The following is a 19,026-nucleotide window of genomic DNA, read 5'->3' on the forward strand; positions in this document are numbered from 1 at the left end:
TTTAAAAAATGTAATCACAATACTATTAAAAGGTAATTTGCTATGGGAGGGAGCTTCTTTTCAGGAATGATTGCCATAATTTTTAAAAATTCATTTTAGTAACGAAAAACAGAGATCCACCTTCACTATTTAAGAAAAGGAGGCTGTGAGTTCAAAACCATTTTTTCTGCAAGTAAACATCTCTTAAGGTACTAGGGATGCTGTTGTAGAACAATAATTTTACTGTTTGATGTATTCTGCCTGCTAATTGCACACTGAGTTATTGCTAGGTGAAATAATTGTTCATAGTCAAATTGCCCACTGCTGTCTTTCTCGGCAGACTTAGCAAGGATTGGATGAAATAATCAAATTGTTAAATAGTTTGGGGAGGGACGGAGGGGGAGGGAAAGAAAGAGGGTTTCCTATCTAGAAAGTTTAATCAAATTATTCTCAAAGTTCTTAAAGATGTAAAATTACATCTTTATTGCTAAATTCACCCTCAATCACCACCCCCCGGACAAATGATACTTAAGGAATTATGGAATTATTGTAGAATGCCTGTTCCATGCATCATATTTATATCCAAGGTTCATGTATAAGCATCCATCCTTTCTAAGCAGAGAAAGAAACAAAGTTTGACAGGTGTACATAAAGGAATTGGATATGAAGTTTATTATAGAGACATGCAAGGTTTCTAAAGCAATGTTATATGCAAAGCAGAAATATTTTGAGCAAGGTATGCTTCCAAAAACATGTAGCAGTCATATACTGTATGGCCAATATACGGTAATCACTACTTTAAAAAATGTGCTGGTGCTCCTTACCATTTAATAATTGCTGTACGTTTATTTTGTGCTGAAATGAAGAGTTCAAGCACGGTTTCCTTGGAAAGGTACTTATAGACTGTGATCAAGGCACCTCTTAACCTTCTGTTCAATAAACTCTATAGATTGAGCTCTTTAAGCTGTTTATTGTAAGGCAGGTTTCCCAGATCATAGACTATTCTTGTAGCTCTTTTCGGAGTCCTGTCCTACATCACTTTCTATAGATTTTCTTTAAGGCCAAAGGGAAACTTTTAAATACAAGCATAAGAGCTACTAGACATTCTGTTCCAGTAAAAGTTCCCCTAATGTCCTGCACTGATCTGAAAAGAATAACCCAACATATGAAATAAAAGTTTACATTATTTATGTGCTTATTTTAAGCACTTTCAACCTTCTGTTGGGTCACAGAGGCTCCCAGGGTGGCTCACAAAAGTTCTTGCTCTGAAGTTTACAATCTAAAATACATAGCATATGAGGAAAAAGGAACGAGGAAGGAAAAGGAAATTCAGACATGAGGGTTTTTTTTGAAGTTATAGATCTTACATAGTGCAGTTATATAGTTCCCATTATATAGTTATATAGTTCCATTTGCATATAGAGTCTCACATCAGATGGGGATGGGGCAAGGGGAAAGTTGTTTAATGAATTTGAATTTCAAGACAAGCATACCAATTTTGCACTTCATGAAACTGAAAATGTAGCTCTCTTTTGAAATTAGCACTTCTCCAAATTCTGACCAAAGAACGCATATGAAAAATGTGCATATTAGTGAAAGGGGCATACATTAGTGGAAACCACATACCAAGAAATCCATTTTATTATGGGGAGATTGCTTTAACAAATGCACATACTAGGAAAAATTGGGCATATTAGGATAAATATTTGTGAAAGCATATGTGCCGACTTTTATGTAAAAATTGAACATTCCTCTGGAAATGGGGAAAACTGAAGTTGAGGTTGAAAAAGTGAGAAACCAAGAAAAAATAAACCCAGAATTGAGAGGTTCACCCAATACCTACACCAGCAGAAGATCTCCCTTGTGTATGTCAGTGGCGGTCTTGGCTGTTGTGGCCATACCAAAGAGCAACTCCTCCCTGGAAGTACCTGCCCTTCCAGATCAGATTCTGGAGCAGAGCAGATAACCACGGTGGTCCAGTAGACAGGGCTAACTTCTTCGGCTAGGTGACTATTGATAAACTAGAAAAATATATTTTGATAATGAAGAAGTCCACTTATGGATCCAAAAGCAGTGAGTAGGAATAAATGCACAGTTCTCCCAACAGAAGGATGCAGAGAGTTTCCCCAAAGGATCAACATTGAGGCCTGTGCTTTCTAACTTAGCCTTAAATGATCTAGAGCTAAGTATGAGCAGTGAGGTAGCCAAGTTTGCAGGTGATACCATATTGTTTGGCACGATTGAAACAAAAAAGGATTTGCCTTCCTTCAGCCCCTGTATAATTTGCTAAATGCATAGCCTAAAAATCCTCCAAAATCCTGTGGTTTCTTTCTCTGATATTCCAACCTCCCTCAGAAAGTTGGCACAGGACTACAGAGAGTCTTTTCCTGTTGGAGACTCTCTTTCCTTCCTGGGCGTCCTGATTTCCTGGGACTTGTAGCCATCCCAGTTCCTTCTGGAAAAAGATGGCACTCTGTGTGTCTGTGGGAGCACACAGTGCTTCTTCCTCTAATGGCCCCGCTTTCTCCCAAGTTATGGTAAATTTTGTTATGGGTTTCTTGGTTGCAAGAAAGAAAGGGGTGGTCATTTGAGGTTGCAAGTAGAATCAAAGCAGGAGGTATGATCACTGTAGGCTGAGTAATCTTTGATTCTACTTACAAAAATTTGAGCAGAGGTAGACACTCCTACTCCAGATTTTAACCCCACTCATAGCCCTGACTCCACTCCTGATCTGCCAAATTCTGCGCCTTTGTTCCCTGATTTGTTCATCCTCTGGCTCTGTATTGGAAGCCAGTATTTTTCAAACAAAAAGGGCTTCTGAGCAAGATCGTATTGCAGATTGTTTCCTTCAGATGACAATGGAGGAAGCTCTTGCCAAGTTTTGGGAAACAGAGAGGCATGCTGGGACAAAGACCAATGGAGCAACTCCCTTTGAAATGATAAAATGCAGCCATAAGCTGTTGGTTACATAGACATTAACCTTAGGACACAATTTCGCAACCACAATCAAGCTTGCATTTTTCTTACTGAATTCATTGGAATTTAACAGCTCCCCAGTGACTTACAGATTCCTGCTGAATGCATTTGTGCTGGCAAAGCCCCATCACATCGACAGAAGATGTATGAAGCCCCGCTACATGCAAGACACATCACTAAAAGGAGAAAATAGTGGGAAGATGTTTTGTTGCTCACCAGCTTTCCTCTGTTGTGTGCAGACAGCCCCAAAAGGCTCTGTAGTTTATATCCTGATGGCAAAAGCCATCTCAGGAAAAGGCTTTATTTACATCACCGCCATTAGTGTGTTTGCCTTTCAGGGGATACCTCCTTAAAATATTAGCATGCATTATGTTGCCATCTCCAGTAATTCAGTCTCTTCATCTTGAGTAGATATTTACAGTGCAGTCATAGTTATGTATTTTATTTGGCAAACTTTACAGTGGACACACGGGTTGTGAACGTGATCTGTGTGGGAGGCATGTTCGCAAACCACAGCATTCGCAACTCACAGCATTTCTGCATGCGTGGGTCGTGATTCAGCACTTCTGTGCATGCGCAAAGTGTGATTTAGTGCTTCTGCTCATGCGCAAATGCCAAAACCTGTTCCCGTAATTCTGGGTTCAGCACAGTGCATAACCTGAAAACACACAACCTGAAGCATCTGTAACTCAAGGTATGACTGTACATTGTATCAGATAGTTAAACTATGGAACTCACTCCCACAGGAAGCAGTGGATGGGTTTAAAAGAGCAGTTAACCAATTCATAGAACACAAGGTTATTTGCCATGATGGCTGCTCTCGGCCTCCACAGTTGGAGGCAGTAATTATTATTATTATTTATTAAATTTGTCCACCACCCTCTACCCGTAGATCTCAGGGTGGTTCACAACATAAAATCACAATATAAAGAAATACAAAATACTTAATAGAAATAGGAACAGAAACAAAGTAATAATCCCCCCTCCCAAAACACATTCAAAAGGGCATTGAATCAGTCAATCAGCCAGAGGCCTGGTTAAAGAAGGGCGTTTTTGCCTGGTGCCTAAAGGTGTATAAGGAAACTGGCAGCTGAACCTTTCCTGGGAAGAGCGTTCCAGAAATGGGGAGCCACTGCAGAAAAGGCCCATTTTTGTGTTGCCACCCTATGGGCCTCCCGTGGAGGAGGCACACAAAGAAATTCCAGTTCCTGGAAACTGCAGGATGATGAGTGCTCTTGAGCTCACGTTCTGATTTCTTAAAGGCATCTTCTAGGCCACTGTGAGAACAGCATGCTGGGCCAGATGGTCCATTTGCCTGATCCGTCAGGCTCTCCTTATGCTCTTATCTCCCTAAACCAGGAGACATCAAAATGGCAATTGTGATTCAAGATAAGTAACTGTTAAATGAATCACATTTTGGAGACGGGGATTGCAACTTTATATATATATAGACATGAAGTCTGAACTGGTGATGAGGAACCAAGACACCACCACCACCATTATTATTATTATTATTATTATTATTATTATTATTATTATTATTATTATTATTATTTACCACCTTCATCTGTATACTGCCCTTCATTGCAAGGCAAGTCACAACAGAAAAAATATAAAATGAGAATACAAAATACATAATAAAACAAAAACAAACCAATGACTTCTCTCCCAATAGCTCCATTAAAAAATTAACCTAATACATGGCAGCTGTGAAAAGGCAAATTCCATGATTGGGACCATTGATTCCATGATTGGGACCATTAGGAAGGACTTGAAAATAAATCTGTGACTGTTGTTATGCCCTTATACATATCCATGATGCGACCATACTTTGAATACTGAGTATAGTTCTGATGGCTGCATCTCAAAAAAGGTGATGCGGCAGCTGGTTTCTGAAGATGAGCTTCTGTTCTCATGTCCTGTTGATGTGCTTCCCATAGGCCACTGTTGGGGAACAGGATGCTGGGCTAGATAGGGCCTTACAGCCTTTTGTTCTGGGCTATTCTAGACATGCACCATGAATTGAGCATGAGAAGGCATCATGTTGTGTGGTGGTAGTGGGTGGGGAGTAACGACCTGTGATTACATCAGGTACCCAGAGGTCAGGAGGGATGTTTCCCTACCGGAGTAAGTTATAATTCTCACCTGCTTAGACTTTATGAATCCAGCTAGTATGGTTTGCAGTTGCTATATTTATGAATCTAATTTTTATCTCAGTGCTTTGTTTTATGAGCCTTTTTGTTTTTGTATATGCTGGAAGCCGCCCAGAGTGGCTGGGGCAACCCAGTCAGGTGGGTGGGGTACAAATAATAAATGATTATGGTTATGATTGTTGGTGGATGTGGTCACAAATAATGCAATGACTGGATTTAAGAAATGTGTAGAGAATAAGGGTGCCCTATCAGCTAAGATGACTAGGGCATCCTTCTTCACACTTAAGGGCTTCCACAAACTTTGTAACAAAGTGTGAAAGTTAATGACCAACACAATAATGCTCTGTTGTGGTTCGAGGACCCGAGCCCCGCAAGGTGGAATGAATACACAAGGACACGAGATATAAGGTTCATGGGCAAGAAAAGGCCACAACTTCATTGATTACAGCAAGTGAAAAGGTATTGGCTTAGGCATTGGATTACGACAGCTGACTCCACCCTCTCAGAGAGGGGTGAGTCGAAAACCAAGGGGGTTTATTCACCAGTAGGTGGAGCCTGTTGATGCTAACCCAACTATAGGCTCTCCCCTGATGTCACCGAGGGTCGTGCCATGGCCTCCCGCCAAGCAGGCATCGGACAGAATACACGACCGCCAGGTTCCTTTAACGGAATACCCAAAAATTGAAGGCATAGGCGATGGCCACACCTAGCCCTTCGACACACCACAACACATTATTCCAATGCCTAACCTACCCACCAATACCACGAAAGTTATGGCGATTGCTACGAGGTAGGCGAAAAAACCACAAAGCCTAATGCCAAATGGAAAAATTCCTACCAGGCCCCCCCGGACAACCAGGGCGACCATCCTAAGGTCCATAGCAAGGCCAAAGAAAATAAGACCCTGAGCTAAAAGGGAGTGAAGGGTGGGTGACTCACGGCGGGGCGAGGAAGAGTGAGGCCGAGGAGGGGCTGGCGCCGCAGCATATAGGCTGCCGTACACGCCCCCTCGGAGGCACCTGGTTGGGTGCCTGCCGATGGGCGTGGGTGTGGGCGCCAGCCAGGTGAGTGGGAGGCAGGGGGCTAACGCCCCCTGCTGAAGGCGGAGCTCAGCTCCCACCCACAACCACTCCTCTCTCTTCCAGGAGGAGAGTCTTTTGCATCCTGGAGGAGTATTATGCTTCATTTAAAGCAGTAGGATTTGGTGAGATAAGAGCTAGCATCTTTGGGATAGTGCTTTTCAAAAATGTGAAATGAGGACCTGCTAGGCAAAGGCACGAACTCTTAGAATTGCCTATCTAGATCTTGCATTTTCCTTAGATCACACCATGTTGAGATACTGACTTTCTTCTACATCCTTTCCCATGTATGGAAAAGGAGAATGGCTAATCTTCTTTTACATTGTGTGGCAGTGCTGGAAGCTGCTAGTGTTACCATCCCATGTAGCTTCTTCCCTATCCATTTTTTTGGCTTGAGTGAGGCACGTGGTGAACTGATGCTCTGAAAAATTTGTTTTTCCTTGGCTTTTGATCAGTGTGGCAGTGATGGATAGAAAAGGCCCCATTGGAACAACTCTCATCAATCCGCACCTGTGTTTCACTTCCTGTGGTTCTGCCTTCAAAGGCATCAAATAGCTTAAAGGGCAGTGTAATTTCTCTCTCTTTCTCTCTTGTTCATTGATCTCCCTTTACTATGGACATTGGCAAGGACAATTCTGGACACTGTTCAGCCTACTGGCTTGCCATTGTTTTCACTTGTTTATATCCAAGGGAGACTAAATCAACATGTTTCTTGTTTTATATGAGACTGACAGAGTAATTGCATGTAGATCTACTCAGAAGTAGGCCCCACTGAGTTCAGTAGGGCTTACTCCCAGGTAAGTGTGTATAAGATTGCAGCCTTATGGAACCATGTAGATATCTACCATCTACCATGTACATGTCTGGAAGCGGTTGGAGGATGGATGGTGGCTAACAGATTGAGGTTCAATCCTGACAAGACTGAAGTACTGTTTTGGGGGACAGGGGGCGGGCAAGTGTGAGGGACTCTCTGGTCCTGAAAGGGGTAACTATGCCCCTGAAGGACCTGGTGCACAGCCAGGAAGTCATTTTAGACTCATAGTTGTCCATGGAGGCACAAGTCAATTCTGTATCCAAGGCAGCTGTCTACCAGCTCCAGCTGGTACGCCGGCTGAGACCCTACCTGCCTGCGCATTGTCTCGTCATAGTGGTACATGATCTGGTTATCTCCCATTTGGACTACTGTAATGCCCTCCACGTAGTCCTTTGAAGGTGACTTGGAAATTACAACTAATCCAGAATGTGGCAGCTAGACTGATGACTGGGAGTGGCCACCATGACCATATAACACCAGTCCTAAAGGATCTTCATTGGCTCCCAGTGCGTTTCTGAGCACAGTTCAAAGTGCTGGTGCTGACCTTTAAAGCCCTAAATGGCCTCGGCCCAGTATACCTGAAGGAGCGTCTCCCCCCCCCCTTGTTCAGCCCGGACACTGAGGTCCAGCCCCAAGGGTCTTCTGCTGGTTCCCTCATTGTGAGAAGTGAAGTTACAGTGAACCAGGCAGAGGGCCTTCTCGGTAGAGGTGTACTCCCTGTGGAACACCTTCCCTTCAGATGTCAAGGAGATAAAGAACTATACAGCTTTTAGAAGACATCTGAAGGTAGCCCTGTTTTGGGAAATGTTTAATGTTTTATTATGCTTTGATATATGCTGTAAGTTGCTCAGAGTGGCTGGGGAAACCCAGCTAGATGAGTGGAGTATTATTATTATTATTATTATTATTATTATTATTATTATTATTATACATTTACGTTTATGGCATCAGTTGCTGCAGTTTTCACGCACCGATGAATTAGCAATCCAGTCTTCCAGTTTGAAAATTCTGTTTGTAGCAGATCATATTTAAGTGACCCGCTGCTTCTAAACAAAAGATAATGTTCATTTAGAACATTATGTAAATACACTTTCTTCCATAGAAACCAAGGTGGATCAGGGGGTGCGCCTTAGTAATATGCCACCCAGTACAAGGCCATTTGATGCCCGCCTTACAGTCATTGTGGCACTGGCTTAAGTCAGGCTTTGGGGAGGAGGCTCAAGGCTCTGGCAGAGCTCTAGAGCCCTTCTACCTCCTTCCCAATGCCTGGTACACACAAGCTTGGCTTTAGAAGGAGGCAGGAGGATTCTAGGACTCCATCAGAACCAGTCATAGAATCATAGAATTGGAAGGTACCCTGAGGCTCATCTAGTCCAACCCCCTGCAATGCAGGAATACGCAGATGTCCCATACAGAGATCGAACCTGCAACCTTGGCATTATCAGCACCACACTCTAACCAACTGAGCCATCCCCTCACACCTTCTTCCGGAAGCCAGGCAAGTGCTTACCAAACTTTCAGAAGGCACCCTCCTTGACTGTGTGCCTGATGCAACCACACTGCTCACGTTGCCCTAAATCCACCTCTGGACGGAAGTTTTGCCTTTTACTCCCACCCCCTGCAGGCTTTATCTAATTTGGTGATCTTGTTTTTGTACATCAGACGTGTTCTTCTCCATATCATGTTCATTCCTTACTTTCCTTGAAAGCATGCAATCTAATGTCCTGCACACATGAAATGGCAGGTGTTGGAGCCTTACTAATCGCTTTGCCCATGTAGCCACATGCAGAAAATAAAAGGTGTTCTACAGCCCAGCCTTAACCATGCACACCACACACATGTCGGCTTCAAGTCACAACTTTAAATAAAATTTAAGTTTTAAAAAGTGGGAGAGGGGCCTAAGGCTTCTGCTTAACAAGAACTGAATATCCGAAGTTATACATATTTTTTTTTCTTTAATTAGGGTAAGGGGCTGTGTCTCAATGGCAAAGCAGCATGCTTCACATGCAAAATGTCAACATCTGGCATCTCCAAGTAGGACTGGAAAGGGTTTCAAATCCCAGAGAGCCACTGCCATTCAACCTAGATGGACTTAGCAAAAGGCAGCTTCCTAAGTTCATAATTATTTCAGTGTAGGTGATGGGCTTCAAGTTAGAATGTGGGTAGGGAGCCTCTTTTTGATCCAATAGATAGTGGGAGATGAACAAATGTAATTCCAAACACCAGAAATTCCTGTATTCTTTATATATTGATTTCTCTGCCTTTGCTCTGCCTTTTATTTCTTTATATTCATTTATTAATCAAATTTTATAGATTGCTTCACAGCATGAAACTGTTGAAGTGGTGTATACAGTAAAAGCGCAACAAAGCACAGAAACATAAGATTCTGTTTGTTGAATTCTGCAGCAAACTCTTAAAACATCAACGAACTCGAAAACCTTAAAAACAACAGCCATTCCAACTCTAGAAACAATTTCATCAGATATAAAATTAGTATTCCACAGATGGCTGGATTGGACATCAGGGAAAGCCTTCCTAAACAAAAATGGCTGCTGTAGGTTCATAAAGATCATGATGCTATTCACCTGTCTGATCTCAGTGGATAATTGATTCCAGGGAGCTGGAGTTGCAATGCTAAAATCCTGTGTTTTTTTGTACACCTCTGGGGCACATGGTACTGTCAGCAGTGCCCCATCTGAGGACAGAGGAGAAAAACAGTCTTTTAAATATCATGGCCTCAGGTTGGTTAGGACTTTAAATACGCCAAGCAGGACCTTCATAGAAACACAGAACATTAGAGTTGAAAGGGATCCTGTGGATCATTTAGTTCAACCCACTGGGATGCAGGAATATGCAGCTGTCCCATACGGGGATCAAACTTGCGACCTTGGCGTTATCACCACTGTGCTCTAACCAAATAAGCTGCTTGGTTGTATATTGTCTCCTGGTTGCATATTGGCACCAAAGGATCTGCCAAGGTAACTTGCTAATTACATAAATAATAGTAACACCGTCATTAAATACGGTTGTTGTTGTTGTTGTTAAAATTTCTATACCTCCCTTCATCTGAAGATCACAGGGCAGTCTGCAATATAAAAACACAGAAATACATACCATAATAACAAACAATAACAGTAAACAACCCACCCATATGGACTGTGGGTGCTGACCACTCAGGAGGTGCACAAATGAATAAGAGTGCTGGACAGAAAAAGCCTCAGTATGACTTTCAAGCCTCACTATGTAATGACAAAGAAAGCTACATCTCCATTAACCTCAGCATTCAAGGGGGCTCACAGAGGTTAATAAATAGGGTAATAATGCAATTACAAGGCAAGTCACATAATATCTGTGAAAGTTTCAGGTGCTTTGTACCTCCATTCTTGCCTTCTTGTAGATTAATTAGGACTGGGAATCAGAGCCCCCTGCCTCCCTTTCTCCTACATAGGCATTGACTGAACAAGCCAAGCCCTGAAGCTTGTCTCATTCCCCATTTTCCATGGCCTACTCCTACCAGCATCATTTCACTAAGCGCTACTTGAGTACTTTATTTTGTAGGGTCTAATTAATGCAGAGGCACTGACCAGTTTCCAAACACAGGTTCAAACCTGCCCAGATACCTAGAATGCTGTTGGTCTGTATGTGTTTTAATTTATTGCTGGTTTTCATTCTTGAAGTGTTTTCAATAGCTGTTTTGATTGTTTAACCATAATTCTATTGCTTTCTTCATTTTGTGAACAACTCTGAGGGTGGTTGTTGTTTATAATCAAGCAGTATATAAACGTTATGAAACAAACAAGCAAACAATGTATACATTTGGGTAGCCCACTTACATCAGAACGCTGGAGCTCCTTAATTCTCATCTCACACAGTGACCCATTCAGAGGTGACACTAAACCAAACCGTCAACGTGCAAACAAGCAAGTTCCCATGGAGGAGATTGCAACTGATTTGCTTCTTCTCCAGACCTGATGCTTCTGTGAAGCTGTGGGCTAAGCCATTGTTTGGCTTAGCATTTAATCCAAACCCAGGCATATGGTTTGCCTTACACCAGACAAACCACTACTTGTATCCATACTTCTCCCCATCCCTTGTGTTTTGTCTGGAGAAGATAAACCATGAGTCACAGCATTGTAAACCAAACCGTGGTGTATCTCACAGCAGCACAGCAGCTGGCAGATGAGTTGGGAAGGAAAACCAACACCATCTTCTCTCTAGGATCCCACATGTTTGCACATACATGCTAAACCATGGCTTGGCTTACTGTTACGTGTGAACTGAGTTTATAGGCTAGAATAATGTGTACATTTTTCCATCCTACTTACATCAAATCTGTGGAGCACCAGAATACTCGTTTGATTGTGGTGAGATCAGTGTGCCAGCAATTCAAACCCTATGTTCATAGTGCAGGACTGAACATGTGACCCACCAAACCAAACACAGCACACCAACCACACTTAGAGAAATTTCCTCCAGCTTCTGCATTTGCTGCCTGCTGCAAAACCAGAGTTTTTCAAGCAATGGGAAAGTTACTCTCCTTCCCGCTCCTCTCCCCCAACTGTTATTCAACACACTGCATAGTTTGCTTGTGTGCTTTGCTGTAAAGGAAACTGCCTCGGGAGCATATATGCTGTTTTCCAAGTTCTCCATTTGGCAAAATTAAGTTTTGATGGATTCAGTGAAGACAGCTTCTGAATGGAAGGAAACAATTCTGCTGTACGTGGATTATGCACTTCCGGAATGTACCAGTTTGGTTAGGATTGAGTGTCCGGTTTGATGCTCTTCAAATCGCTTTACCTGGTGCAGTTCTACTGCAATCAGAATAGTCATGGGTAAGCTATGTGAGAGCTGCATTTAGACCAGTTACCTCCCCATATTTTCAATAATTATATGCAGTAATGAGATATTTTACTGATTTTGAATTCAAGAGAAATTGTCACTGTGAAATGCAGGATTAAGTAGCTTCATTACAGAAAGTAGACATAATTATGCTGCTGTCACTCATTTGTACTACTGACCTCCTAAGACTTCCCTAGCCTGTTTACTAGGATTATACAGTTTGACCTTAAACAAGCAAGGTGGAATTATTCTGGAACTAGACATTGCTTCTACACGGTTTGCAGTTTTGAGAAATAGCCTTTGCCTTTCATAGCTGCATTCAGCATGGATTAGAAGGAGTGCAACTTTCACAGGAAATTGTGAAAAATCTAAGCTGGGATGGCCAAGATGGTGTCTGCTTGACTCTTAACTTCCTTCAGCCCCAGCTAGCGTGGCCAAAGGTGATGGGTGATAGGAGTTGTAGTTCACTGACATTTGAAGTATATCAGGTTGGGGAAGGCTGGTGTAGAATGGTCAGAGTACAGAAGAGGGAAGGAATTCCATCAAGCTTAGCACCAGTTCTTGACACCTTAGATCATTTGCTGGGGCTCTGGCACTTTCCCTTCAAACTGGTCTACAAGTTATTTGCAGTGCTTTGCAGCAACCATGCTTCAGGGACATGGAAGGGATTTTAAAATGGTAGCTTGTAGATATCAGCTGCTGCCGCTGTCAGATGAACTCAAGTCCGGGAACCTGCTGAGATAGGTCTATGTTGGGTCATGTTGCAGAGAGTCGCTTTAGACTTGGAGTTAGCCTTGGATTCTCTACTTTTAACAGATGTGAATAAAAGAGGTGATTTCGGCTGGTGCAGCCTTTTTCTCCTGTGAGGCACAGTGCCACCTGCTTCACTCCGTTGAAGAAGATACCGCTGTCTGCATTATGTTGCTCTAGGGGCAGCTCCGCATTTAGAAAGTCTGTAAGCATGAAAGCAGCTCGCACGGAATGTCTCCACGAGAGATGCAGACTGGCTGAACCCTCATTTCCCAGGACTCACTGGAAACAATTGCCCTGTGCAGATGATCTATTAACAGAGAAAGCCCTCTGGGGAATGTGACAGCCATTAAACCAGTACAACACCCCAAATAAGTGTGTAGTGCAGCTGTACGTATAGAGAGTTTGATTTAAAGTAGGCGTTGACACTTTTTTTGGTTTCCTTGTTGTTATTATTTTTAACTGGCCCTTCTTCTGGGTCTCTAACATATTCATAAACCTGGCCTACACATTTGGCTAAGCGGAGCTTTCTTTGGCATGGAGAGAAGCAGAGCAAAGTCCATCACCTGCTGCAACCATATGTCTGTGCATCCAGCTCTTCTAAAAGGCACAGGAGCAGGCAGTCAAGTGTATCATTTTCAATGCCAGAGCTTTCCCCTGCAATGTGTGAAGTAGAAGTAAACCTGGCTCTGGCCTTTTATAGACAGCTTTTCCTTGGCCACTGAGTGGTCTCAACCAGCCTCCCTCCCCCATTTTATCTGGAATTAAGAGGGAAAGGGTTTCTAATCCAGAGACAGACTTGAATCCCAGGCACTTTTTTCATTTCTCGTTTTAGAAATTAACCATTGGACACCATAGCACCCTTTGAAATCATTGACTAACCTAAGGAACTCATAGTGGATGAATCCATTTAACAAACAAACAAACAACAATCACCCCTTTCACTTGAGATATTGCACTTTTCTTTTCTTTTGTACCACTTGCAGGAGTGGGGTTTTCCTTTCAACAGAAGAAACACTGCCTCCCTGTGCTTTTTGGTCTCCCCTGCCCCACTTCCTTCTGGATAGTAGCAATGGATCACTTGCATGTGGTGTCCGGTGCCTTGCATGATTCTCACATGCAAAGGCAAGCTCCAGTCTGCATGCTGCTTAATGAATGTTTTTTCTTTCCCCTTTTCTCTCCCTCCTTGTTATGTGCTTTCAGAAGACAACTATGTGGAAGGTGGGTGCTTTCTATCTTATTTTCCTAAGCTCTTTTCTTACCCTTCCTATCCCTCCTGTTTAGTGTTTTGCCTCCTGGTTAGTGTTTATAGTGGTGCTCCTTATCATTCAATACGGTAAGTTGATTTTCTTCTTTCCTTCTGGGACTATTTTAAGTTTCAACATGGTGGTGGCGGCGTAAGTTGCCCCCTCCCCCCTTTAAAATGTACTGTTGAAATTGGGAGAATCTCTTGGTTTCAACAGTGGCAGGGGGGAGGGGAGGAGAGATTTTCTGGTCAGCATTAATGCACTAATAATGGCTTAGGAACTAAGAGAGAAAGAACACGGACATTTATTTGTGTTGTATAACCTTAATCATGGGATCGCCTGGCTTTCTCATTGTTTTTGTACATTTGAAGAGTCAGCAGCCTTGCATAAGGGTTTTTGTGCCCAGAAAGTTTTTAATCTGTTGTTCCCTAACTGCACCCTGCTTTTGAAGCTCCCCTGTGTTTTTTAAAAAAGCACCATGCAATGTGGTCTTATTGTTGTTGCACATACAGATATCATCACCATAAGTACCACTGCCTACCATCACCATTGTCACACTAGAAGCTCCTGGTCCTTGCTCAGGGCAAGCCCAATGGCAGTTGTGTCGTGGAGGGACTGCTGTTAGGGAGAAGAAGCTTGGAATGGCCTTCTGAGCATGTGCAAGCCCTTACATGCATCTCGAGGGGCTTGCTATATTGTGGTCACAGTTTTTGACACCAGTAAGTGGGAGCAGAAATACATCTAGAGATGGCTCTCTAGCTCCCGTGACTTGTGCTACAGAGGTTGATTGTGATACTGTGACTCAGGGTCTTTTAGAGCACCACCAATCTGGTGTAGAGAGAAGCTGTCACCCCCCTTTTTTACTGTTCTATAAGGGGAGGGAGAGAAATGACGGATCCATAAAATGATGGATGAAAATCTGAAATCATTTGCAAAACTGCCCTTACTTCAAGACAGGCCATTCATTTGCCATTTGTTAAACTAATTGGCACTGATTGCCATTCATTCTGGTCCTCTATAAGAGTACTTAATGTCCACATTAGTTAGTTATGTGAGCCATTAGCAGCTTCTTATTTATTAATTACATTTTTATGACACAAAATACCCTGGTGGTTTACAGAAAATATATATAGGAAGAAATGGAATTCAGTTCTGTCTTATACCTGTTCGTTATTTCATTGCTCTTTGTGGCATTATGCTGCAGCCCCCAAACATCTGATTTAAGTGCCTCTCAGGTAAGGTGTCTTTGCTCATTATTATTACTGTTATTATCATTTACCCAATTTAAAATACAGCACAAAAATCTGGTTTAAAAGAACTTGACAATTATAGAAAAAAGGAGTTATAAAGCACATGGCAACTCCTGAAAATATGCATCTCAGACACCAAAGGCCAAAAGGAGAGTATGGCACAATTAATATCCTTAAGTAAACCACCCCAAATGTGGGAAACTAACACATAGTCTTGTCTACATGGTAAAACACATGTAGGGGTGTGGGGGTTTTGCAGCACCTTAGGTAAAGCACAGGACATTCATGCTCATTGTTGATTACTATGATATTTACAGTGGTCCAATGAGACTTTTAGACCAGGCCCCCCAGTTAGGGATCAGACAAGCTGATTGTATCAGCCATGCATAGTGTTCTAGTGCTGAGCTAGCAGAAAATGCAGAAGGTTGTCTTCTGCCTGGGCCACTAGGCATGCCAGGTGAGCTGGGGTGTTCTTGGTGGTTCACAAGTTATGTGTTCCTGTCTTCAGGTTTTTTTCTGGACTTGTTTTCAGGCAGAATCATTCCCATCCAGAGATATCATCATCATTATTATCATTACTATTATTATTTAAGACTATTCCAAAGGAACACACGGCAAGTTCAAACAACCGAGCCGAGGATTTAATGAAAGGGAATAGCTTCTGAGAGTCCAGTGCAGCTGACATGAAAGTGCACTGTGAGTCAGATATTCAGCCAGCCTACATCACTGCATCTTCACAGCACTCTGTGGAACCACTTTAATTAAGAGCAGATAAGGATTTTCTCTGTTAAGCAAGAATTTCCTTAACCAAATTGACCTTAGGGGGGGAAATAAAATAAAAAGACAGGCATAAGATATCATTGGCCCATCTTTGCAAACTAGCATATGCCGAAGGGTAGTAGTTGAAGTTGAATATGCTTGTAGCGTGTACATATATCTATATATTCTAAATCTCTTAGGACTCATTTACACGATTCCTTTTTTGGCATGATGCTCAGCAGTAGAAGAAGTCATGGTGCATCATTTCTAATGTTAAATGAATCATTTTAAGTACTAAAGTACCTTGAACCAGTCTAGCTGTTTTGCAGATATAAATCCTTAGGGTAGGGCTTCAATGTGGACATTAAGTTTCTAGTTGTAGTGCATAGTAATATTTAATCAAACACCTATCTAGAGTTTCTTGTTTGTTTGTTTTTTGCTTTAAAACAATCTGTTCTTGTGTCCTGAGCATTTTTAAGAATACCCACCTAAAAAGGAAAGAAAAATAAAAAACCTTTTCCGTGTCATAAGTTCACCAGTAACAATGAATGGGTGCCAATTGCAAATAAATACTGGGCAAGCTTGGCCGTTTCAAAACTTTTGCTAACTGCAGGTAAAATAGAGACCACTCTTATAAGACAGGTGTGGAGAACCTTTACAGTAGTCCTACAATTGTTGCTGAGCTACTTCTCCAATTAGTCCCAGCAAGCATGGCCAGTGGGAGTCTTAATTCAACAACATCTAGAGGGCCAGAGGTTCCTGGCACTTGATCTAGGACATCAGAACATTTCTCAATGCAAGGTGAATATTTTCAAATTATGACATGCAAGTCAAAATGTTCTGGGAAACCCACACAACTGGCCATGCTTTGCGAGCAGTTCTTCTGCATCTCTAGTTAGGACTGGGATAGATTCTTGCCTGAAACCCCAGAGAGCCACTTCCGGTCACTGAAGCCAGTACTAAGGTAGAGGGACCAAAGGGAGCTTCCTCTATTCTACATATTTCAGTATGTATATGTCAGAATAAAATGAGCTGGGATTGTATGCACCCTGGCTCTGCAGAGAATTCTAGGCATTCACTAGGAGCAGGAATGTGCAGGCACTAATGTGTGCAAACAGGGATTGGGAACCCATGGCCCTCCTGACATTGCTGGACTCCAGCTCCCATCACCTGCAGCCAGCATAACCAATGGCCAGGGATGATGGGTGTTGTAGTCCAACAGCATCTGGAAGGCCATAGGTTGCCCATCCCTGAACTATTGGAAAGAGCATTGATGGTCTCACTCTTGTTCCTGCAACTTTATGCACATAGGAGATGTTCAGGGTTTTGAGGTTTATTTGTTTTGTTTTCTGTCCCACCGTAACCATTGTATCCAAGACATCGATACTTATTTCAGCCCTTGCCCACATTTTTTTAAACAACAACAAAAACAAACTTAAAGGCTCATTTTCACAGTGATTTATCGTATTGCAAAATACAATTTTCCTTGTGCTCTAAAGAAACCCAGGACCCAGATGGTGCTTCATATTGTGTTTTACTTGCATACAGGAGCTTTTCAGTTCCCTCTTCCAGTACCAGCCCTCTTATGACCCCAGAACCCCCAATCAATCTCACAAGCAATAAATAAATGAAAAAGAGAAAATTAAGGTACTAGTAGACATAAAACCTTGAGCATATTTCTCATGGAACATGAAATGATTTTGATTGACACGGTTTCATGGAACATGCTCTTTCTAATTCAGGAGCCCACATCTTTTGGAAGACATGATATAGTTATATGTTATATTCATTCAAAAAGCACAAATTGCTTAGTGATATTTTTTTTCCAGTAGAGGAGAATCTTCAGTCACAAAGAACCTGGTACAACCAATTTCCAATCCTAGAGACAATTATAAATCCACAAAGGAAAGGAAATTGGAAAACACTACACTCATGAGCCAAAGTTACAGCTCAACGAAAGCCGCAATCCTAAGCGCTATTAGTTGGGATGAAGCCCCAGGTGGGAGCTAAGTGGGACTTACTTCTGAGTAAACAAGCTTACACTCTAACCACAAAGCTGAAATCATTACAGACTTCCTTCACTTAGTATATTGGCACTTATTGCAGAGTTGACATAGATTGGTGGACTCCCATCTTGTCTTTTCTAAAACCATGCAATTTTTGAGGCTGTCATTGAGTTTATGCTACAGGATCAGAATTTTTAAAACGTAAAAAACAAAACAAAACATGGTTTACTGCAACAGAAGCCAAAATAAGATTCTTCATGTGTCCAGATACTTAATACAGATTAATTGTCAATTTAGAAGACATACTGCATTCAATGAAAAACTTATTACATTGTTTAAAACCTTATTTCGTCAACTGATTGATTATATGAAGTGGCGTCTTTGGGGTGTGGGCTCTCTGCTTTTGAAATATTTCCTTCCTCCAGATCACTTGTTATATGTCTTATGTGTGCGCCTAATTTTTTATGTGAATTAAAAATCTCAAACTTAGGAATCTTACCTTCCAGCAAAAACCAGCATATTATTCTATTGCACACCTTCTTTGTGTGAACCAACCAAAAAAAGAATGTGGGATGTACCATGAAATTGTTCCAGAGGGAGAGAAGCACAATTTTATAGCTTGGGGGGCATCTAGATGACTACTATTTGGATTTTCCCCCTAAACCAATTTGCTAAGCATGTATTTATAAAGTGGCATAAGAGCTAAACTTTTATTTAAGGGGATATAAGATGTGATATGCCAAATATGCTTATGAGGGGGGAAAATATACCAATTCTTTTGCAATTGCTTTAGCTCATTTTTTTTTAAAAAAAATGGATTTGGAGAACTTGCTTTGCTTAGCCCAATTAAAACTTCAGTTCTCCACAATCGGCAGGGGGGCGGGAGAGTTAATTGGGAAACTGATTTCAGCATCAATGTACTTTAAGCACAGCATATTTTAATTTGGAGAAACTACTTGGTGCCGAACCAAAGGGATTTTCTCCCCAGTTACAATTAATGCTGATATTTGCTTCCATCCCAATGGATGACTAACAATTTTCCTGCTCAGGAACAGATCTTATTCTACTCAAATGTTTCACACAAACAAGGAGACATCCCTTGCATTATCATTTCAATGTGACAAAGGAATTATTTTGTTTAATTATTTGAAATGCTCATTTTCAACGAGGGGAA

General features: G+C 41.8%; 1 protein-coding gene across 29 annotated transcripts in view; it reads left to right on the plus strand.

Annotated features, from left to right (window-relative positions):
• NRXN1 (neurexin 1) overlaps positions 1-19,026 on the plus strand; it is a 981,700-nt gene that overhangs the window by 108,258 nt on the left and 854,416 nt on the right. For 18 of the 29 annotated variants that reach the window (XM_081903670.1, XM_081903681.1, XM_081903676.1 and 15 more), the window contains exon 3: positions 13,794-13,811. The exons of the other annotated variants lie outside the window; for them this stretch is intronic. In XM_081903670.1, the coding sequence (XP_081759796.1) occupies positions 13,794-13,811 (18 nt within the window). The remainder of the gene's footprint in view (positions 1-13,793; positions 13,812-19,026) is intronic. 29 annotated transcript variants of the gene reach the window in all.

This window comes from Podarcis melisellensis, assembly GCF_964234715.1.
Source record: "Podarcis melisellensis genome assembly, chromosome: 3".
Taxonomy (NCBI): domain Eukaryota; kingdom Metazoa; phylum Chordata; class Lepidosauria; order Squamata; family Lacertidae; genus Podarcis; species Podarcis melisellensis.